At 39.2% G+C, this 24,622-nt stretch overlaps 1 protein-coding gene across 2 annotated transcripts in view; it reads left to right on the top strand.

Moving 5' to 3' along the window:
• The window catches only part of RERE (arginine-glutamic acid dipeptide repeats), a 174,220-nt gene that overhangs the window by 41,503 nt on the left and 108,095 nt on the right, over positions 1-24,622 (top strand). For both annotated transcript variants that reach the window (XM_067310840.1, XM_067310839.1), the window contains exons 3-5: positions 3,460-3,565; positions 5,410-5,506; positions 9,200-9,304. In XM_067310840.1, the coding sequence (XP_067166941.1) occupies positions 3,460-3,565; positions 5,410-5,506; positions 9,200-9,304 (308 nt within the window). The remainder of the gene's footprint in view (positions 1-3,459; positions 3,566-5,409; positions 5,507-9,199; positions 9,305-24,622) is intronic.

Genomic DNA, 24,622 nt, shown 5'->3' with positions numbered 1-24,622 from the left:
CAGTGTCTTCGAATCTATGCTGATATACCCTATTTGGAGTGATAGTCCATTGTTTTAATTATTCATTGCAGTTCTAATTCTGCCTTCATCTTCTTTCTCCTTAGTTTTTAAAAATACATTGCTTTCTTTGGAACACAATGAAAGAAAAGGTGATTTTCTGCAGTACAAAACCTTTGTAATTTCTTTTTCTTTGTAATCTTCCTCTCTGACAAGGCCTCGCAACTAAATGATCAGCCTAAAGAAGTCAATACCATTCCTGAAATCTGTTGGCAGGTTGCAGTGTAGGGCAATTCATCATTTCCCTGGGAAGTTTAGATTCAGCCAGCCTCCTGAAATTCAATCTCGTTCCCCGTGTTCTTCCTGATTGTGAATCTGATTTGGGGAGAAGGTGATGTTGTTGTTCTCTGACACTGTGCAGAGGAGCTGCTGGCCTCTGGGAGGAAACAGTAAGGGGAGCCACTAAGGCATTCTGTGAGTCTGAGACCAAAGTTTCAGAATGGGAAATGACTATGTCCCTATCAAAATAAAATGCTTGAACTAGCAAAAAGCCCCAGTCTAAGTGCAGATGTCATGCCTTCCTAAAGGACAGGATTTTTGAATGGCGGGGTGATAAAGTACTTCAGAACAGCTAATACTTGACCTTTCAGAGCAATTTAATGCGTTAATATTCCTAATAAGTTCTTGTGCAAGCCCCTGCTTGCATATGCATGCACGTGTGTGTATATATGTACACACACATGTATACACATATGTATGTGTGTGTGGAAACTTAGGCATTAAAAGTGAGGGGATGTTTGCAGAGAAGTTTGCAGGAGCACTGATATGTAGGAATAAGCAGAGACTTCTCTCCGTGTTGACTGAATGACACACTGGGAGGGTCTTTTGGGAGGCAGGCAGAGAATGAGATGGTCTGTTATGGCAGCAAGTGAAAAACCTCCCTTCCAACCACTAACAACTTTATTCAGGTGCATCAAAATGCTTTATTAGTGTTGATAGCCTCATCCCAGTGCTGCCAAAAGCCCTGTGCTGTTCTATGGTATGGTAAACTGAGAGAGAGAATTTAAAGTGATTGCATCACCATCTCCTTTACAGTCTTGGCCCAATTCAGAACACAGCTCTGACCTCCCAACTTTCAGCTCTATATTTGAATGCTGAGACAGTGAAAATTTGTGACAGTTTTGATCCTTCCCTTGCTCCTTCCTTTTTTGTTGATAGGGTCTCAACATATGCATATGTGAATGATATAGCTTCACACAGCACTGTTGCTCTTCCAGATGTTTTTCTGCAAAACAGTCCTCTTGTAGCCACTATAATGCCAGATACGTGTCTGAGGCCATTCATTCTTCGCTTGCTACCTTTGTCCCCTCCCTGACTAGCTCTTTTGTGCACCAAGAAATGGTGTCTTGGATTTATTTATTTATTTTCTCCCTTTTCTTTGCTCAAAACTCTCCTATCAGTGGCTGATGGTTGTTCAGACTTTTGATGACTTGGTTTGTAACTGAGCACTTGTAGGCACCTTCCCTACCAGTGCACAGCACAGATTTCTAGTCTTCCTTTTTTTCCCCCTTGCCTTCTGTAGATGTCACTTGCCATTCAAAAGCAACACAAAAAGCAATTAAGTACCATATTTTGTAGTCTTCCTTCTTCATGGTTGTCTATACACAGGCACGAGTGCTCTGTGGAGTGCTGTGCCATGTGAAGGAGAGCAGGCTCAGCGGAGCAAACCGAGAGAACTGAAGACTGCCTCAGCTCTTGCGATGTTTGTTGTAAACTTTCCGTACATATTGTTAGGAGTGAGTGGTTTCAGCGCCACAGAAAGTGCTTCTCAGTGCTCCCAGGGCTTTGTAACACAAGGAGAGTGCTTCCCCTCTCAGCTAAGAAATGCAGAGAATCGGCAGAGAAATGCTAGTGCTGGGTTAACATTACCCCCCAGTGCTGTGTGCAGGTCTTGTTAGCACCAAGAGAAACAAACTCTTAGCAAGACAGCAGCAAAACATTTAGACCCACAATTATTTTTTCTCTTTTCAGTATTCAGAGAGATGATTCATAAAGACTGAGAGGCACAGCACTTTATTTCGGGGTAACAGAGTTAGTCTGCAACCACCTTTTTTGGTACAACAGGCAGAAATCCTTGTTGCCTCTCAAGACTTTCTTGCCTGTTTGTTTTTTTAAATGCATTAGACAAGTTTATCTTTGTTTTTTTCAAAACTTAAATCCAGATTTCTCCTATACAACACAGATACGTTTAGTATGTTCTTGAATGTTTTTGTGAGCATTCAGCACATAACATGTGGGTAGTGCTGGATTAGTTAAACTTTTCTGGCACAATGCTGCCACTAGCAGTTTTCTTGCAGTATTACACGTGTTTTTAATCAAAGACTTCAAGAAATGCATTGAATGGAAAGATTTGCATGTTTTTTATTAGACAGAAATGGGAGACACTGCTGTAATAATTAGGCTGGTGTGGACAGGAAAGATGGTAAGAACTTTCTGGTCCAATAACATGTGACTTAACTTTTAAATGTAAACGTTTTAAGGGCAATCTTAGAAGTGGCTAGAGAACTGTTGTGCAGAAAACCAAGCAGTGCTTGCGGTTGCCTCATTCCTAAAGAATGTTAATATCCCTTCAGGCCTTCCTCCTTCCGCTGTTTCTTCAAGTGTTTCAGAGTAGTGGAAAGAATTGACTACTAAGGGTTTTGAAGAGGCTCTGTGTAATAACCTGATCTAAAAAAACTCCTTTAAAGTGGTATATATGCTTCAGTTCCCTTCTCAGGAAGGGTAAGTGGTAGCTGGATTCTCAAATGTAGGAGCAGTGCTTCAGGAAGATACAGTTTTGTGTAAATCTCACTTTTGCCTTTATGCAAGGTACATGAGCAATCAAAGCCTATAATTATTGGGATTAAAATGCAGCATCCCATTCCTTTGTGTAAAAGAATGTAATAAGGAACCTTTAGCATTATGATGTCTGAAGCCATCTGTCCTCAGGGAAAAATCTGGGATCTGTTGGTTTACAACTGTTAAACTGTTGCATTGAATTTATGCTTTTATTGGTATTCTCTTTCTTTTTCCCTCCCCTTGTATCTGGCTAAAATTGTTTTGCTTGTAGAAACTAGATGACTAAGAGGATTTCATACGAGGCTAATATTTCCAATCCTTTGCTGATCCCTGCCCTTCTTTTCTTGGTAAAGGTTTTTGTGAATGATTATGTTAGTATTTGCTGGTCAAATGTAGAGATACAACTGCATGAAAATAGAGTAGGTTCGTGTTGTCTTTGTTTAGTTTGAAAGTCATCCTGCCATTAGCACATTGCCCTTGTTTCATTGTCACAGAAATATCACCTCCCTTTTGGGTCTCACCTCAGGCTTTCTTCAGTGTGAAAAAGTATTCTGTGCTTTGGAAGATTGTGTCAGCTGTGGTCTGATTTCCTTTTTAGTAATGCCTTTAGACCTTCTTTTTCAGAGTAAACGGGACCATCTCCTTATGAATGTCAAATGGTACTATCGCCAGTCTGAAGTCCCAGATTCAGTCTATCAGCATTTGGTTCAGGACAGACACAATGAGAATGGTAAGTTAGGCTCCGTAGAGTAAGGCCTTCTTTACTTGTACTCTGATTTTGAAGTTTTAGCAGTCCAGAAGACAAGGACACTTTTGTGTAGAGATGTCGAGCAAGGACTGTTGATGAGAACAGTATTTTGGAAGGTGGATGAGGGGTTTTCTTTTATCTTGCTTGTTTTAACTAGTGTATGTCCTGTAACCATAGCTATAATCAGATGCATTTCAGGTATGATTTAAATACTATGGTGTATTATACCAATGTCTTATTGAGAGAGAAAATAACATTGGATCCTTTGTAGGCATTTTGGACCCTTTGAAGACCAAGTTGTCTAAATTGTGAATCTCTTCTATTTTTTCATGATTTTGACATACTATCATGAGGACTCCCATTTTTACAGGAGAGTCTTTTAGCTGTGCTTTGCACATGTGACTGCTCACTGTGATTAATATTGCAGTAAGCGATGTAATTTAAGCACCCTTACCTGAATTTCTCCCTTTCTCTTTGCAAGAACTAGTGTGGTCTTGGCTTTAAGAGTAGTAGGGAAAGAAACTCTAATAAATATTCCAGTATGATTTGTCTCTTGCCCTAGGGGAGGCATACTATTTGCTTCTACTCTTACTGCCTGGGAATTTCTGTGAGGCAACTGTTAAAATTCTGAAGGTATTTGGAGGTGAATTGTGACGACAAAAGTTGATGCTTTTGGAACACAGCAACTTTTTGCTGCATGATAGTAAAGCTATGCATACTTTCTTGTTTTTGGGGACATTAAGAACAATTTTGCTTGTGCTTTTAGCATAAGCTGCATAAATCTAGTATTTCACTCACTAGTTTATTGGAAACTTCTAACAATGGGATTATAGGCACAATGTCAAAAAAGTGAGCATTTTTGATAATATGGCAGCTTTTTAATGTGATGCTCTTGTCCACGTGGAAAAGTATTTTTGTATTCTGTAATGGGATTTTAAAGAAGTAACAGAAGAAGTTGTCTTCCAGGTTTTTAATTAACACTGAGAATTAATTTTCTGTTTTTAAACATGAATACCAATATTTATCTCAAAATCAGAGCACTGAGCAGTTAGCACTGTCAAGATTTTGTTGAAAGTTTGAAATTAAATATGCTAAATTAAAAAAAAAAAAAAACAAAAAACCACCACCCAGAAACCTAAAGTTAGCAATAAATTAATTTACTCAATTCCTTTCAGATGGGAGGGAACTTCTAGTTGTCAATGTTGTCAGGAGAGCGGAAAAAAAAAAAGTCTTCTCTATGAAATAGTCCTGGAAGAAACTCATATTTCTGGCTTTATTGTGAAAACTGACAGTCAAGGTAACAAAACAAAACAAACAAAAAACAAAACAAAATAAAAACAAACAAACAAAGAAGTCGTGAACTTACCTGACAGAAGTCTAGCCTGTAAAGAGTGCCACTGATGGCACAGTGGGCATTAAAAACAGCAGTGAGAGGTTAAAAGAACATCCTTGCAGATGAGATGTCATCAGTTGTACCTCTAGAAAAGCTTTCTTTTCAGCACAGTTCTTCAGATGTAGCAAAGGAAAATTCCTGCTGGTATTAGTGTGTAAAATGGAGGTCATGTTATTACTATACCTTACAGGCAATGTAAATACATCATTAATATTTTAAGTGCTTAGATGTTATTGCATCCTCTGTCACAGAAAGCACTATTTAATAATATTCAATATTAGTGTTTGTGTAGTGTTAACATTGGGAAATGTATATCTAAGAAACGTCCTCAGACTTTGACCTGTAAAATACCTGTAAAATAGCAAAGGTAGATGCTTTCAGACTGCAGCTAATGTGTTGGTGGGGATCTTTTTTGTGTTTTGCTTTCTGGCAGACTCTGGACGAGAGCTTGTTATTACAGACCCAGTTATCAAGAATCGAGAGCTCTTCATTTCAGATTATGTCGATACTTACCACGCTGCTGCCCTCAGGTAAGTTACAGAGGATCTGATGCAGCATCTCTGAGATGGATGAGAAAAAAAAAAACTCATTGAGAGACGTGCCTTTTCTGTTCTTGTGTGGGGATCATTAGCATACTGCTCAGCTTCTTCCTCATCTCATACAGTAATTAACTTATGTTATCTGTTCTCATTCAAAAAGGAGCTGTAATTCTAAAACCTCATTTTAATCTCAGTTAATCAATGTTGTTCAGAAGATACTGGTTCCCATCATTGCCAGTTTAGATTATTGCTAGTTCCTGCAAAAATACTATCCTTCCCTCCTCTGTGTTTGATTGCACCATTAACAAAAATGTTTCTTTGCGAAGTGACTGTTAGTATGCTGCCCTGATAAATTGCATTAAAGACTTTGCTCTGAGACACTTGTCATTGTTGAAGCTCAGCTGCAAGCACCATTAAAAACTAGCTGTACAACCAGGAGGTGATGGACCCTTGTGTTGGTCTCTGGACTATCTGCCCTTCCCTGGGGGGTTGATGCTCTCTTTACCCACTAAGTTTTTAACTTAATGGTAACCTTTGACCAGGTTGAGGGGAGACACCATTACTTTAAAATGTTTTCAAATAGAAAGAGTGAGGTATTACTTTTGAGTAGATTTTGAACATGCCAAAGCATGCATGGGTATTGTCAAAATGTGAACTGAATAATCTCCCTGATAATAATGCTCAGATGGCATTTCACTAGAACCATCTGGAGATATTTTCTTTGTTAAGAGTCACTTTGCTGAAGCCACTTACTTCAAGAAAAACTAGCTGCAAATTCTGTTGTAAGGATGGGGGGAAAAATTGTTGTTTTACTTATTAGAGGGTTTTAGAGGGTTTCTGATTAAACTTGGAAGAGTCTGTAATCTCCATACTGTGCTGTAATCTCCTCATGAAATTCCACAGTGCCTTTTCTGAGTTTCCCATTTTAAATTGACATGTTTAGAAAGTAGATAACAAGCTAACAGGAGGTTGGCAGTCTTGATGGAACCAGTCTTGGAAATCTAGTTGTCAGCTTAAACACTGAGAGACTGAACCACGTGTATGGAATTTTCCCTGGGAGTATTATAACTCGTCTCTTCTGCATCTTTGCTGTTCTCTTCTTTAAAGAAAACATAAAAATCGAATGTGTGCATATACCAAGCAAACTAAAAAATAACTTTCTCCTCTCCCCTTCCAAAAAGAGTCAAAGTAGCTGAAATACTAAACGGATCACTTTCTCCATCTGTTTTATCTGCCATTTTTGTTTGGCAATGCACGCCATAGGTGCTTTTAGATCACTCTTTGGTTGCAGTTTGTTGGAGTACAGTTTTACTGTCCATTATGGGGTTTTCATGTTTTTGATAATTCTTATAGGATAATGTCTTGTAGATAGTCTTTACAAATGCTGATAGTTGGGAGACTATACTTTTTCAAGGTGAAGATTAGAATATATTCTTTTTGCTGATTCTTTTCTCAATAATTGTGGTTAATGCCTGTTGGTAATTTTAAGTGTGCAAGGCACAAGGACGGTTGCCTGTGATGTTCTTACAGTTTGGTTGAGACCATAGAGTAGGCAAGATACATTGGAATATCTGAAAGGATGGTTAACTTGGAATTCTAATTTATTATTAAATCAGATTATTACTATGCCCTTTATTAACAAATGGCTCTGGTCATACAGCAAGTTGATGACAAACTAGGAAACAAAGCCAGTGATTGTAACTTCCAATCTTCTGCTCTAACCAGTGGAAAAAGCTAAATAGAAGATACTTACAGATCCTTATGGAAGCGTGTAATAAATCATGGCCTTTTTACATATGTGGTAGAGCTTTATAGTTGTGATATAAAGTACTGCTTGTCTGAAATGCTCTGAACAAGATGTATTGTTTTCATCAATCTAGATAATACAAGCTAATCTGGACAACATTTATTAACAATCATCAGTTGAATTACTGAAAAGTAGTTAAATCTTTTTCTCCTTAGAATTATTCTAAAAGGAGAATTTCATGTGAAATATCAGAACAAATGCTCTTTTCTTCTTTTTTTCTTTTTTTATGATGAAATGATGTTCATGCAACAAGGATAAAATGAGTATTAGTGAACAAGTTTATTTCAGTATTTCTGTGTGTGGTCTCAATTACAGACCTTGTTAACATTCAATTACAATCCAGCATGACCTGCACAAAATCCAGTGTTGCTTTGCCTTTTGCCAGAAAGGCAATTGTCTGAGAATTAGACAACCATAGGGATGTTATGCAGCCTCAGCTCACAGGATAACCAGATTGATTTTCCTGTGAGAACAGTCAGCAACTTTGCTCACTTTACTAGTCCTTCTAGTGTTTTTTCCTTACTTGTTGAAGTGGATGTTGTGTATAAGAGATTTATGTTACAAGACAAAGTCATTCTTAGCTACTGTTGAATGATGAGACCTTTTGGAGTGTATTACCAAGAAAAGATCAGGAGGGGAAGCAGGCCGAGCATCTTGGTCAGCTTTCTACTTTTGTTTCTCCAGTATGCCGTGATTCTAAGCTCTGTTGAGAAATATTCTTCTTCGTTGTGGTTTGATAGGAATAGCACCTTTCGTTCAATTTTATCCAAGAATGGCAAACCTTTTTTTCAATATTAAATATGCCCAACAGCAGCTAGTTTATAATAGTAAATACTATTCAGTAAATACAGTTGAAAAGAGTTGCTGTCTGTATTAATAACAGAAAGCTTGGCATACTGCAAAAGAACAAAATCTTGTGGGTTTTTTTTTTCTTCCTCTTCTTCTTGCATCAGCTTTACATAAAAAGCCCTAACTCTTCAGCTGTCTGGCCATTTGTCTCTGCCCTCTTCTGATTTATTTGGCTACTATAAACCATTATGCATCGAATTTCAGAATGCTTATGAGCACTTGTTGCGTGCTAACAGTTCAACAAACTGCTGAGGAAATCAGATACAACTTCTTGTAGTTAATCTTCATTCTCATTTTTAAGGATAATGACTTGATAAACTATATTAAAAAAGAATAATAATATATAGTAGAATAAACCTGATAAATCCCCTCCTCTTTTTGTTGGAGTGTTTTATGCATCTAAAACACAGAATAGAAGAAACTTTTGCTCTTCCACATTTGGAATTTCCATTGTTAGGATTGCAGTCTTGCTAAAAACATACAGTGAGCATAACTTTCTTGGTGTGAAAGTGTCAAAACAATCTTTGAGTTGTTAGAAAAACTTAACATCTGAAGTGCCAAATATGCTTGCTAACCTCATGAGGTTGCTGATTAAGAATAGTATTTTCCTTACCTTTCTAAATAAAAAGTTGACTTTCCAAGTAGTTAGAACAGTAGAATTTTCAAAGCTTCCTTAAAGACTTAGCTGTAAAAGGACCATAAAAACTTTGAAAATAAGATATTTTAAGGATTGTTTATTAGCGTATCTACTTAATTTGGAGCTCCTCAGGAATGTATACTGACTGAATACAAATCAAATGTTTGTAAAATACCATCTGAGACCTTCACTGTAACTGCATATTCTTCTGTTGCCACTACAGGAAGAATCTATATGGATGTTTGTGTAAAAGGCTTGTATCCGTGAAGTTTTAGACATTTGTAAAAGCGCAAGGATGCTATGTGGCTTTTACCCAAAATAGTGTGGCATTTAATTAAAATAGCTGTTATCCAAGATAGAATTCTAATACCATTTTCCCTCTTTCTTTCAGAGGGAAGTGTAATATCTCCCATTTCTCTGACATATTTGCTGCTAGAGAGTTTAAAGCCCGAGTGGATTCATTTTTCTACATACTGGGCTATAATCCAGAGACAAGGTAAGTGAAGTGACTTTTAAAGACAAGCTTTACCACAGATATGAGCCTGTAAGAACAGGAAAACTGTCAAAGGGAAGAGAAGTTAAAATCAAGTATGATTCTGATAGAAAGGGGGGTAGGAGGGAATGTGAGAGAGAAGCTTACATGTTCTGGCTGAGTATGTATAAAAGAAACACTAACAGTAGATGACAAACTTCTACAGTGAGTGATGACATTCAGTTGCATTTCTGGGTAAATAATGTACTACTTTAAAGTAGGTTTTCAGAACTGTGTTTTTTCTTTCTTTTTTTTAAGGTTTCAAACATTAGCAGGAATTCTTAACTGCCTCACTGGTTAAATGCACACTCCTTAAAATAATTCTTACACACATCATACATATCTTCTAGTAAGCAATGTTGAAATTTTATTGACACAGACTTTCTGTTTAATTTCTTAGGAATGTGCAAGTTCATGCTTTCATGTGTAAATGCCTGTATGGGCTCCTTTATCAACAGTTCCTACTTTATGCTTCATTGGCTAAAGCAAAGTAGATGCACAGAAAGAACTTTGAAATGAATGCATGTTTGAAGAAGGTATGTTCAACATGCTCTTTCATTTCATAGAGTTCTTTGAATCTGCTGCAGGGTTGTCCAACCACTTTTTATCAGCTGTCTTCACAAAGCAAAGCTGATACTAGACTGTATCTTCATTATTTTAAAAGTCCAAACACTAACTTTTATTTTGTCATTTGGATAGCTTTGTAAACACAAAGAATGCTTTGCAAATTCTAGCTGTGTTTCTTGCTAAGACTTGAAGAGTTTGCTGTCTAGGGGCCTATTTCTATGAGCACTAGTAAATAGTAAAAGATTAATAACTCATCGCAGTGCTCAGCAAGGACTGTGCCCTCTGAAAGTTGTATTGTTTCTTTCAATACAGAAAACATAATTAGCATGTGAAACTTGATTTCTAAAGATATTGTGGAGAACAAGCACAATTTTAAGTGGGGATTAGATAGGCATATAAAAAATAAATATATCCATTGTTACACTGTAGATAAACAGGTTTTAATACAGATACAAATCTTCATGCTTCAGGGTATAGCCAACCACTAACTGCTTGCAGTTAGGAAGAAACTCCCTGTGTGGGCAGATTACTATGTAATTGCCTTTTTATGAGGTTTCCTGTACCTTACTCTGAAGTGTCTTAAACTGCCATATGTTTGAGACAGGATATCAGACTAGGTAGAGCTCCCTTAATCAGTTCAGTCCAACACTTCCACATTCATGGCAAGTGTTGTCAGTGCAAGTCCCTATGAGGTGATTTTGCTACTATACAGTGCTGAGCTGTGGGAAAAAGGCATGAAATTTGATATTATTTTTGAAACGTATTAAAACATTTTTGTAACATTTGTGTTTTGTTGAAGCAATCTCATAAGGTGAGGCATGTATTAAGTTTGTCATGGTATACCTTGCTGGCATTCAACATCATACATGACCCCATATTTAACTTTGTCACTTTTCTTTAATGTGCTTTAATTTTGAGGGAGTGAGTGTTAAACGAACTGTTTGTATTAGTGTTCAAGTTCTGTGTTTAATGGATGACTTCTCCTGTGAAATTCCATTTGTGTGGGTCAAAGTTATCAGTGCAGTTTTAAACCTACTTTCTGCATAGAATTAGCAGCTGTTAATTCTTCTGGCTATTAGAAAATCACTGAGCCTGGAAAGATCAATGAAATGAGAAAGTGAAGCACTTAAAGTGGTCAGCTAATTACTCAGAACAGCTAGCTTTCAAAATGTGTGTTTTTCTTCATATTCTTTAAATGCTTGCTCTTCAGTCTGTGCTTTTTGTCTTGAGGAGCAGGGGAGGTTTAGAAAAAGGAGCTGAGTTTAGACTGCTTGACTAATTTTGTTTTGTATATTTGGCACTGCGTTACAATGCGCGCTTTGACCGCCTAATTCCAGATCTATTTGGCTTGCAGTAAAAGTACTGTAAAACACATTCCAAGCTGAACTGTTAGCAATTTGTCATTAAAAAACAAAATTTAGTCTCGAACTTGATGTGTTTTTCTAGCGTAGTGTTTTGTTCATATGGAAGTAGTAGCTTGAAGTAATAGCATGTTGGAGATGAGGTTCTAACTGCTACCATGTGCAATGTGTGATAGGATACATTCTTAGACCAAACACTCTTGAGCTGTGGATTGCATCCAGAAAGATATATTTTTGTTGATGAGTGTTGATTTGTGTTCAGTATAAGATACCCATACTGAATTGATAGTTGTATATTTGTCTTAACTTGCTCCACTGCTGAAGAAAAGTCTTTTTTTGTCAGGATTCTTAAATGAAGCTCACTGTGTTGGGAATCTGTTTTTTATGTTTTCATGTCTTCTATTTAAATAACAACAACAAAAAAGAAACCCAACCCCCCCTCCTCCCCCAAATACCCCAAACCCTGGTGTGGTGGATGTGTGGTGGCAGAAGCCCTTTTGTTCTTGGAGCACACAGAGCTGAAGGAAGGCATGCTTTATCCTGTATTTTCTATATCAACCATGGTTGTTGATCATTCTGAGGTCTCAAAATAGTGGAGCTTGTGGGTTTTAATTTTTTTCTTTACAGAGCATATCAAGCTGGTTTTGTTCTACAAATTTTGGTAAATGATTACATGATATACTTCAGTAAATTGCACATCACTGAGAAAATTCTGATGGTGGAATAAAAGCTTAATCTTAAAGCTAGATGCTGAGGTTTTATCACCTTGAATTGAGTGTTAATCAAGATAGTAAGTAGAGCTGAAATATGTTCCTTGCTCTCAAGAGTGTGGAATATATCCACTAAACTTATAGCCATCTGAGAAAGAACATTCATTCTATGCAGAGTACTTCAAAATAATCAAAGTCTTTGCAAGGTAAAGGATATATTGTCAAGGGGACCTGAGTGAGAGAGCACCTATACATTAATATAACTTTTTTTTTTTCCCCCTCCCCCCTCATGCCGAGTGGATTCTCAGGTCTCCCTGTTAAGGGAGAATTTTGCATCTCTCTCCAGAGAAAGGACTGCTCTGACAATGGAATCCCACTAAAACCTTTGGGTTTCACAAATGGCAGGATGAGACCCATGCTTTATCAAAGACGGAGTGGTTTCCTAGTGTTCTAATAATTATATTTCATAACTGAAATTTATATTTTAAGTATTGTTTGGAGGCTATATTCAGTTTGAAAAAAATATTCATCCTGCCATCTTGTGTGGTATACTTGGGAAACAATTATGGAAGTTGCTGAGCACCCTCACTTCATGTCAGTAGGTATTGCCAAGGTGCTGAAGTGCCTTGCAGTGATATTAGCAGATTGCTTAAAAATAAATGAAAAAAAATCCACACCAAACTGGATTTAGAGAAATGGATGTTTAACTTCCTTGGATTCTGCTTGCTGGCTGATACCACACTTACTAAAATCATTGGGAGCATATTACTTCCATGTGTCCATGTCTCAGCTTATCTCTGAAATAGAGGGTAGCATAAAAGCTGAGAACCTTTTTTCACATTCATGTTGGTGACTCTGCTGAATGGTTGAGAGGGTGGGAAGGTGTTTCTTGGTGTTGTGGTGGTTATTCTATTTTTAATTTATGGGATTTCTCTACCATTTCAGAAGCTGAAACTTCTACTTTACTGATGGTCTTACCAGCCTGGATCTAACTTAACAGAAATTACCCCCCCCAAAAAAAGTGTATGTGTGTTGGTGGGGGGGATACTGAAATACATTTCAGCTTGAAATGCATTTTGATGAGAGTTCAGCTGAAATGAAGACTAGATACTTTTGTGCTTGTGTTTTTACTTGAAAGCAGTCAGCTGGCAAAGGCGGTGCAACATGTTTGGAGTAGGTATCCTTTACTAGTGTCATCTGGGAGAATTTGATCAGTCTTGTTCTGAATCTGTTGCCCTCCTCTCTTGCATTTGAGTTCAGTTATTATTTTAATAACAGAATTGTTAAGTGTGTTTTTTTTTCTTTAAAGCAGTTTATCAAACTTCATTGTGTTCCTGGAACTTTTAAATAAACACATAGCCATGCTTAGATTTTTTTTTTTTTTTTAACATACAGGAACTTCTATCATGTTTTTTCTTTTTTGACAGACCCAAACTGTGAACCAAGTGCCTCCTTCCTGTATATTAGGGAATGGCTCCTTCAGATAAATGAGTTTTAGTAGCATCAGATATTTTCAGCAGAAGCTGGGCAGCTGTTTTTGAATTATTGCTGCAGGGCCAGTGAAGGAACCAGACTTTGAAAGTTCCCAAAAGGGTGGGGTATGAGGATGGGTTGGACCGTGAGGAAGCTTGAAGATATGATGGTAAACGAAGGTATATAAAGATGTACCCACATATGTTATGATAGAATTTTTCACAGCACTGTTCTATGAGAGATAAAATAATAAAAATTGGGATTTAAACACACTTTCATTGTTTGTTTGAGTTAATACAATTGAACAAGGTTTAGATGTCTTGTGTAGAAAAATCACCCTCCCTGTGCACACCCTTTTCCAGTTTTGTAAACTATGAGTACAGATAGTGATCTTGGAAGAAATGTCATAAAATTGTGTAATAAATGCAAGTTGTTACATAAACTCTTCAGTTAAAATTTTATATAAATTTATTCAGGAAATAATCCTGAGTGGATTAAAGATATGGTAAAGTTCCTATTAATGGCAGCGGAGAGGAGCAGCAGTCGACGTGGTATCGAGTCCAGCGTTTCACACCTGAAGCCCGTTTGCCTGCGGGGTCGGCTCGGTCCCATGTCCGAGTGCAGGCTAGCAGTGTGGTGGAAAGTACTAGCATTACGGCAGGACCTCGGTAAAGCTGCTTCTCGGCTCCACGCGCGCGTGTTGAAAAACTCGCGCGCCTTTGCTCACCCGCTTGGGGAAGGTGCCCGTTTCTGCGGCTCCCGCTTGCGCGACGGCGTTCGCCGTCCGCCTGGCCGCCGCCGAGTCGCCTTTGCGGAGGTGCTGCCCTTCCGGGGGGGCCCGGCGCCGACGGCAGCGGGGAGGCGAGCGGCCTTGCTGTGGGGCGGCGCGAGCCGCGTTCGGTGCGGTGCTCCGGGCCCCGCTCTGTGATGGACCTTGTCCTTGTTGTGGCTGTTTTACTTGGTCTGCGTCTGTCTTTTCAGCTACAAAATTTGGAAAATATTTCCTCCTTCTCTGACTTAGCAGTAAATTCAAGCACCTCAACTGCTGTGAAGCGGAGGCAGGTTTTCTAATGAAAGCATTTTATGCTGTAGGAGGAAAGGATATTCCCCTCGTAGATGTAGGCAGCTAAGGATTTTGCTCTAAATTGTATGGGAAACAAAAACAGCAAAAGACCAGCTATGGTGAAGGAAGCTACAGCAGTGAGTCGAATTTGGCGCAGCCGGGGTTCACCCTGTGCTCTCAGGTGCTTGTGAACGGCAGTGGCGTTGTTGCTGAGAACTGGTCTTCTCCTTTAAACCTTCCTATGTGTTGAAATAGTGACAGATAAAATAAGTATTTTGAGAATCCGTTTGCTGCTTTATTTCCTGACAAGTAGATTGTGTATTAAAATGCGAAGCTCCTGTCATTTGGATCTGTGAGAGCCTGTAAGAATTAAGCAAGATTTTTTTATTTTTTATTTTTTTAATAAACACAAACTAGGTGGGGGGGGGGAAGCTTTTTCTGTTGTCGCTGCTGTTGCGAGTGTGTTTTGCTTGGAGGAGATGTAAAAGAAACGCTGGAATCGCTAGAATCTCTAGACTTTGCGTTGCTCTGCTCCCAGGCGTTGGCTGTATCAGATCCCCTAGCGAAGGCCCCACTTCCCTGCACACTAGCTTGGTATGCAGAAGCTGCGGAGTCTGTTCAGTGTGCTTTATTTACGGAAACAGCAGGGTTGAGATTGATTGCGTTGTAAGACAGTGTGTGGATGAGGGAGGGTCACAGCACATGCTCAGTCCTGTCAGTCCGAGGGCGAAGTTTCTGCGTTCTGCGTGCAGGCTTAGGTCATAGCACAAGCTCAGTGAAAGCTCTCTGAGGTCTCTCAGACTGCATGTGCCTCCATTTTGAGTTGGTAGAGTGGAAAAGGCAGAGTTTTAGCTGTTAAGTAGAGGGTTCAGGAATACATCTAAACCCACAAGAGCCTGTCATAGTCATGGATGATCCATTCAGCCCCTGCAGGTAGGCTACATCACTCTGGCCTCCCCTAAACAATGATGATTTTTTGCTGTTGTTTGTGACTTCTGAAATGTTTATGAAATCATTTCATTATTATTGCATGTTCCTCAGAACCTTGTAATCACGTCAGCTTTGCTGCGCAGCTGTTCGTGCGGTGCATGAGGGCACTGAGCAGGGGATCTGCTGGCTCAGGGGTGCATGTAGCAAAATGTTGAAGCTGTGTGGGTTTATTTTTTATTTTTTTTTTGCCCTTCGTGGTGCAGTTTTAATTTCGGTTGTGCTGTCTGCATGCCAACCTTATGGCAGGTCTGTAGGGAGCTGCAGAGGCAGTCTGCAAGATGCAGTGTTACCTAAGTGGCTATTAGGAAATGTTTGGGCCTGCAACAGACTGTTTAGATAATGTTTCAGGAAGGTCGTAGATCAGCAGCCATTGGTTGCTCTGAGGGTAGGTGGTTCTCCTTTTGATTGAGGGCCTATTTGTGAGAGCAGCGATGGTTCTGATATTTCTTCAAGTATTAAAAAAAAAAAAAAAAAATGTAACGAGCACAGTTTTGCTTGCTTGTCACCATCACATGCAAGAAACACTTGTGCATCTAAAATGTAGTAGTGTTGCCTTATGCATTGAGACGCTTGTTACATGACAGCTGTGTAAGCTATACTTGCATCTGTTTTACTGGGCTAGCAAAATGCTTAACCTTTTTAGGCTGGATGTCTGAATAAAATAGAGGACTCTGGCTCTACAGTTTTGTGTAATGATGGTATGGTTGCTACTGGTTTTGTGATCCATATGGGAACAGATAAAGTAATCAGTGACTTGTCACTGCTAAATATAAATTTGGGAGGACTTTAAGTTTACAGCCACTCATTTAAAACTTCAGTTTTGCAGTATTTTCTTGTTCACAATGGTGTCAGAGCTTCTGCAAAACTGAGGGAAATGTGGGTGCTGTTCTGACACGGACCTCTGCCTGGCCGATCAGCTTGCAGACCTGATCTCAGCACCACAGAGTCCGCTGCTGCAGGGGAATATTTCAGTCAGGGTAACTTGTCTGCCAGTTACTTAAGTGGATTGAGTTTGAAGGTGACAGGGTGGTTTGTGGTGCTCATAGTGACGCCTGAAACTTTATAGCTGATGGTTGACTTTTGGCCTTGCTCACATGGGCATTCATTCACCTTCGCAATGTGCACCACTGGGACTACCTTCCTTGCCACTCTTGTCAGAGGCCGAGGAATGAATGATGGATAAGACCACTTAATTTTCACCCATATTAGTACCATGTCCGTATCTATAGGGCATCTGAAATATCATTCCCTTTTTCCCATATGCTTTAATAGCTACAGAGCATAAGAATTGAGAGCGTTTATGGCTGAAGCAAAAAAATGCTAATGATTATAGAGCACAATTCCCTTAAACTTCAATCTGGCTGAATCACTCCATACTTGAAAGTGATGTCTCTGTAGGCCCAGGCTTTGGAAACATTCTTATTCCTAATAAAGGAGCTACTTGAATACAGGAATATGGCACAGCACTGCAAGGATACAGGGGCCTTGTGCCCTTGCCATTTGTTTTGTAACTTTACTCATAAGAATATGCATTTGGGAGGGGGAAAGTCCAAAGCAGTATGCTTAGTGCTGTTCTTCATTGATAATGTATGCACGCATTTAAAAAAAGGGTTGAAGAAAAATACTACTTTTTTACTTGAAATGAAAATATGGTCATGCTTATTTTTTTGAAAGTATCAGGTTAACTTAAAATAGCCTGGGGTGGGGAATGGAAACACCTAGGTCATAACAAACCGAAAGCTATCTGTTAAACAAAAGTATTACATTTGGCAAAACAAAAATACTGTTAGAGCAATATGCCAAATAAGGCATTCTTTGCTTTGTCACTTGCACATGAGAATTTGAGTGTAATGTGGTCCTTAGCTTCCAGAAGCCCCTTTTGGAGGACACCTCTGGTATCGGTGCTGTGGCAGTGTACAGTCAGATTGTTCCTGCCCCAAGGAATGTACAGACTTTCTTTTTCCTTTTGAACAATGAGAGAATATTGCTGATATTAAGTACTCCCCTCTAGTCCTGTGTGTGACACTGTAGATCTTCAGTGTTGGAGATCTCAGTTTCTCCTTTCGCTCCCTCATACTTCGGCACAGATGTCTGTAACCAGTATTGCCAGCTCTGGGCCATAAGTCTGCCAGTCGAGAATGAAAGCGGTGCCTGGGTGTAGATGCTGTTACACTTTGGTAAAAGCATACTTGGAAGTAGGAGCTTCTGAGGGCTGTGTCTGCCTTAAGTTACTTGTGGCGCTGGCAAGGTATTGAGTATGCAGGAAAACCCTCCCTCCTCCTTCAGACTGTGAAGCGTTCTTATCATACAGTTATTGCTAATGGTGAACTTCTAAGCTGCTTGGATGCCCAGAAGACTCGCTCCAGCTGAGAGCTTGTTCTTAGGTGTTATAGCGAAGGACAGTTCCAGCTCCAAACAGCTGTTCCATTATCTGTTTGAGGATACGAATGTGTGAGGGGAAGTTCTTGTATTTTGTCCTATGGATGAAGAAAGAGCTGCCAAATACTTGGTGGTCTTAATTCTCTTTGTTCTGGCTTGATTTGTTACTTTGAGGATTTCTTAAATCAGTAAGATTCCATGTTCCTCTTCTGTCCAGTTCACTAAATTGTAATTTGTTTGAATTAGAGCTTTGTATTTTTAGGTCAGTATGGCAGACTTAGTAGTATCTTGAGGCTTGCTTTATGCTTCACATTCTTTATGCTTAGCACCTTTAGACCCTGCTGTTGCTTCTTCATGCACCTGCTGTTCAAGGAAACTGGAGCTTTGTGTTAAGCAAGCCAAGAGACTAAGAGTAGGCCATTGAGTCCAACCTTGATGAAGCTTCATGGAAAAAAATTAACTGCCACATAATTTCATATTGAATTTATTTACATATTTACTTACGAGTGTCAGTGTATGCTGCTTGTAAACCAGTAACATTCTGGTACTGCTAAAATCACATGTAGACCAGTTACTAAACTTCAGAGATCATCCAGTGTAATTAACTCTTTTTTTGAAATTAAGGTCAAAGTATTGGTATGTGTATTCCTTATTTCAAGGTAAACAAAACTAGAAAATAAATGTTAGAGGAATGATCAATAAAATCTACAAGCAAAATACTGCCTATATGGTAATACTTATGTGGAGACAATGTTTGTTTCCTTGTAGTAACTTGTTTCTCAGAACGGCCCTACTGTGATCAGTTCCATTCTACCTTTTTAGCAGAGAGTAATATTTTTAGGATTATACAATCTTATTTCTGAAATATAAACCTGATGCAAAATTAAGTCAGTAAATAATAACGTTATCTTGGAAAAGCTTTCCCTGTTTGACTCAAACTTCTGCAACTACTTCCTCCTTCAAATAACAGTATGGATGTATAGAGCACTGAGTCTTCCACTTCCTTAAAGGTCTGACTCTGCAATCAGGCAGCAGGTTTGAGCTTGTACTGAAGATACAAATGTTGGTACATGTTTATTCATTCTTGCTTTAGATTAAGTAATCACCAAAAACGGCTCCCATATAACTTTATTTGCCCTGAAGTTTCTTATTAAAGAAACACAGCTTTGATTATCCACTCAGAGCACAGAATTGCTTATGCTTTTTTTTTTACTGTAATGCACTGCACAATAACAGGTTATAAACAAAACTGTTATCCTAGTTAATGGCCAGCTTCTAATTTTACTTTCTGAACATCAAAATATTTTTAATAGAGAAAGGGTTTTTTAATATGCCCCTCCCCCCCCCCCCAAAAAAAAAGTTAAGATACAAGTGGAAGCTGGACACATGGAATTGGGTAACTTGGAGTAAAATTTCTGGTGGTAGGAAATAAGTGTTGGAACAAGTTACCAAGCCATTGTTTAGTCTAAGGTGAGATAAGATGTCTTCCTGATATAATGGAAAATAAGATAATATGACTGTAATTCATTGTTGCTTCTGTTGCTCTTGGACACCTAACTCCTGCAGATTTTTTTTGGCTAATGGTTGAATGGCCTGAATCTGTCCCTTTTCTTTTTGAACTGCATAGTATAAAAACATAACATGCGTAAAAATACTGTTGTTGAGTCTGACTGAGGATCCATTTGGCTCAGTAAACATTTCCGACAGTGACCGTAAGCAAATGCTGTGAGATGGATATGAATAGGACTGTCATGATAAAGTTTTACTGTTTGTGGGCAGTCTGTTTTGCATCATAGTGATGAAATATTATGACTTGTTTAGCACTGTGGAGCAGTAAATACTTCTAAAGCTCTGAGCCTTTATAGTTAAAGGTTTACAGGCAGAGTTTGTGTAGTGTGGTGTGAAGGAATAGCGTGGCAAGGGAAGTTCTGAATTTTGCTTTGTGGATGCACAAAATAAAATGAAATAGAGTAATGTCCCTCTAAATCAATCTCTTGAATGTGATGCTAGTCATACTCTGAGACCCCGATAAGCTATATTTAACCAGCTGAAGTGGGAATGGAGTAATTTTCTTCTAATTTTGCTTCTCTAGAGATAGAGCAGACTGATTCTTGCCAGATGTTTTTAAAACTGCTTGTGAAGAACTTTTTTTTTCATCTTGGTATTGGAGCATTTGCATAAAGGGGTATTTTTTAAAAACCTTTCCTTGAGATCTTCCTTCCTAACTACCTCTTCAGGTTTATGGTAACTTTACAGAAATCAGAAAGATCTAGGCATTGCCTTACTGTAGCACACTTTTAATTCCATGTAACTGATTGTCTTGCTGGCAATAGTGACCTTTTTGACTACATCACTGTAAAGGGCAAGATTGCAATTTATAATCTGATCTGTCTATAAGAAAAGTTTCTTGCGAAGCTTGATCGGTTTGTATTTAGCCTATACCTCAAAATGGGGACTTTTCTGTCCTTGAATGAAACTAGATGTGTTTGGTTTTGGCTTTTTTTTTTTTTAGTAAACCATCGATGTTCTCAATGAGTTTCATAAATCCATATCTAGGAATTATCATTGTTTAGTGTTACAGGTTACTATTCCATACATAAAATCTGCATATCCTAGCTTTAGTATTATTCCTTTGTTAATCTTTTGCTATGCGAGATCTGACCTCCTTCCAACTATTTTTGTACGGTTTCTTAGTTAACAATCTGTCCTCACACTGGTGATTGAATGCATAAGGTAATCACTATTTCGGTCATCCCTCAGGTCCCGACTTCAGACAGCCTTGTCCCCTCCTACAAACTCTGTTCTAGGATGCCGAGAGCTACTTCTTACACTGATAGTGCTACTGGTTTACTGGCTGAAACTTTTTAGACTGTCCAGTTTGCCTTAATGGTATGCATGTGTTGCAACAGGGAGTATTTTTTGGAGAGCAGGCTTCTAAAACCCTTTACAGAGAGCTCCGGAGAGGACCAGAAAGACTGAAAGTCAAGTTGTAGCTGGGGGATTAAGCGTCTTTAAAACCCTTTTTCTGCTGAAGCATCCATCTAGTTTAATTACAGATTGCCTCAATATACGGAATCAGGAATGATTATGCAAAAGGATGGTTGAATAGGTAGCACAAAACGCTGTCCTGTATATGCAGGGTTTTTTACAGCTTAATAGTAGCACCAGTTATTTTTGAGCTGTTGCTGGCCTGTAGCAGTGTTCAGAGAGCCAGTGGCAGTGCAGTACATGAACCAAGTGCGTGGTGACCACAGCAGAACAAAATCAAACCTTGGTGTCCCTTGTTGGGTGAAATGAACTGATGAACATATTGGTTGAATAGGATACTGCTATGGTAACACCTTCTTCACCCCTTATCTTAGACATATAAGTCAGCATAAAAAAATGTGCATTTACTGCATAGCATGTTTCTTGCTGAACTTTGGTAGTAAAAAGGAAAACATGAAAGCAGCAGTATCACAGTTTCTAAGATTATACCTCGTACGTATGATCCCTGACCTCGAAAGCCTACCTTGAGTAAGCTCCCCACCTAGTTGCTTTCAGAAGCCTGGCTTCCCAGCTCAAGGTGCTGGGTAAAGAGCTAACTCGGCTCATGTCAAGGATGGCACAAAGTCAGGGCAGTGCAGAAAAGCATTACACGTAAATCTACAACTGCGTTTTGCCAGTGTCTCCAGACTCCGACTTCTGCTGCTCTTCCAGCCTTGACTCCTATAAGGTCCTGGCAATACAATAATAGCAGTTGGGGTTGCAAGTCCTGATCCTGAGCTTGTCCTCGGAGCTGAGCTAGTGTACTTCACTGCAGCTCAAACTCTCATCGTTGCAGTTCTTCTGTTGCCATGTTTCAGTCCTTAATGGTATCACAATTCCGCGCTAATTTCAGGGGCAAAGACAACCGGTTGTGTCAACTTTTGTGTAAATGGTACAAGTCTGATGCACAGTAAAGGCAAGGAGACAGATGAGTAGACAGAGGGTTGAACTTGTTTGCGTTAGAAATCAGGCAGGGACTGTTGCTGCCAGCCTTGCTCCTCCTTTTTCCTTCTTCCTAACGCAGATAAACTGAAGCTCTGCAGCACCCTGTACTGTCTCCTCTTGCTTTCTCATCCTTGCCTGAACTGCTCTCTCTCAGCAGTGCTGCTTTTGGCCTTCAACCTCCAACCTCCCCTGTTGCTTTAGAATTGAAAGGACAAAGCTTTATTGAACTTAACATCCTCTCTCCTCTCCGAACTGTCTGGAACAAGCCCCCCTCGGATTAGAGAGTGCTTGTGTTTTGCCCTGCTCTGCTACGGAGACTTCTTGCCTTTTTGATATTCAGTCGCAGGCTTCCATCTCCTTTCTGACCAGCCCCTGTTTACTTCGCAGAATACAACGTTGCCATGGCAACAGGTTACTTTTCAAAGGGAACATCTTGTCATTATATTTAATCCACTGCAGCTGAAGAGGACTGAAATATTAAGTTGTTGTTGCTATGGATACTGCTTTGTTACATCAGTTTCTTTTGTGTCAGATTTCATATTCAGCGTCGGGTACTCTTTTTTCCCTTTCCCATAGAATAAACACAGAGCGCCTTTCCATTATTATTGTAATTGCTTTCCACCAATATAATTTAGTTTAGAAGTCTACAGTGCGTTTTAGTTTCCATAGCAAGAATTTTCTTTCCATTTGCAGCCCATTCCTGGGGAGGCGGAAACTGTCTGAAAAGTGTTTAACGGACTGTGTGCCCTTGCAGGGTAATCAGCTCTGTGGCTTTTAAAAGCGTGCTGCAGTGCAGGCTGAAAGAGCTTTCTGTCCCTTCAACAAATAGCTGCTGCGCAGCAGCTGAAGTCTTCCGTCAGTCCAGTTGCTTACCTTTGGGGTGGGCATGCAATCAGGGAATGGTAAATGAGTGATGAAAAGGTGCAGAGAAATTTCTCTCTTGACATGTGATTTTCATGTGACGGTGAGATAGCCTTATTGGCTTTCCCCAGCTAACTCCACGTGAATGCGGTTAAGAGCCTAAGTCCCATCCAGAACTTTGCTCCCATCTTTGCAATTACGTATAGGATGCTGCAGCCTGTGCAGTTTTGATTCTTAAATAAAATGTTTTATTATTCATAATCAGTGTGATGCAAGCGAAGGAATCGGGAGTTGGGGAATATTTTGACTGCTGTTTGTTTTACTTAACATTTAATAAAAGATTAATACTCACTTTAGTGTGGAATTATCTAGGTTTGTATAAGCATAAGGTACAAAAATGTTACTGGCTCATAAAACTTTTTTAATGGAAAACCTGAATAGAATGTGAATCTGAAAAATAATTGTTTTCTTGGTTGAACTGTATCTTGCTTTATTCCATTATTCTTTGCACGGGCAACACCAGGACTCTCAGTTCTTGGCCTTGGTCATCTAAATAAGATTCTGGGCTTTTTCAGCTGAACTTGCTAATTCTGAGGGTCTGCAATAGTTTTGCAATACAGCAAAAGCTGTAGAGGATTATGTTCCTTACTTGAGTACTTGAAACAATATATTTAGAGGCTAAAATAAGTGGGTAATGTTTTAACCAGTGAACCACATGACCCTTCCCATGAGGGATATATTTCCTTTTCAAGCTTTGGTTCTACTTCTACTTTTGTTTCTACACTTTTCTGTTCAGATGCAGGTCTGTAGTTCTGGGGGATTTATTAGAGAAAAACTGTTTCCTAGCAAACAGTTGAGAATTTTCCAGCTTTATAGTACTTTAGTGTGTTCCAGTTTTGATGCAAGGAAAAACAACTATTCCATGATGGCATCATGAGATGCAAAAATTCTTTATTTCTGCTGGCTGTTAGCATGCAGCTGAGGGTCTGAACGTCCTCTGCTCACTGGGACTGATAGCTGAGGCAAGTCCGTGTCCACGGTCGCAGTTGAGCCTCTTTGCAATGGTCTTCTGAGACCTCATTGAGATATTTTTGCTAGTCCTCTTTCAGGACACTGAGTCGTGGGGCAGAAAGGTACTCTGGAATGAAGAGTGGATATGTTTGTTTTTCTCACTGTCCAAACCTGTGAAGCAGAGGCAGAGAGTGGAAGCAAGGTTAGCTAGGGCAGCCATTACTCCATCTCTGGGATTTTTTTTCCTACCTAACCCCCCCCCCCCAAAAAAAAAAAAAAACACCTTAATTTTCCATTTAAGTACAAAATCTATTTGTACAGCCTTTGGCTAGTGTGTGAAGCATTGTACCTGGCAGACACTGTGTAGACATGTTTTGGGTTTGACTTGCACTGACTAGTAGAGATGCTGGCTTTAAAACGAGTTCTGGGAATAAAGCAAGAACATCAGCTTTTTCTGTTGTCTGTTTCCCCTTTGTTCCTTACCAGGAAAAATTCTGACTCCTTATAGCTGAGAAATGTGTCATAATATTTCATTTCAACTCTGTAAATATAAAACTTGTTTTCTAGTTCAGTCATTTCTTCTATAACCTGCAAACAAGGGAACAGGGTCGGGTCATACCTTGCAGAAGTATCCATTAGGAGAGAAGAACATTTTGACACGTTCTCATTCTTTTCAGGAGACTTTTGGCACATATTATTTAGTGTAGATCTGCTTCCAAGGAGGAAAGCGTTGTTTAGATATCAGAACATAAGGACTGGGTTTTTGCAAAACCGGTTTTTGTTCCTGTCTGACAGGTCCTCCTGTTATGTTCTCTTGGATAAAGTCCTTTCAGTGTCAATTGATGTAGTTTTCCCCCCCTTGTGCAACAGTGATGAATAAAATTTTCAGAATTAC

Source organism: Apteryx mantelli, chromosome 26 (genome assembly GCF_036417845.1).
Source record: "Apteryx mantelli isolate bAptMan1 chromosome 26, bAptMan1.hap1, whole genome shotgun sequence".
NCBI classification, from domain to species: domain Eukaryota; kingdom Metazoa; phylum Chordata; class Aves; order Apterygiformes; family Apterygidae; genus Apteryx; species Apteryx mantelli.
This window is presented reverse-complemented; position numbering and strand designations above follow the sequence as displayed.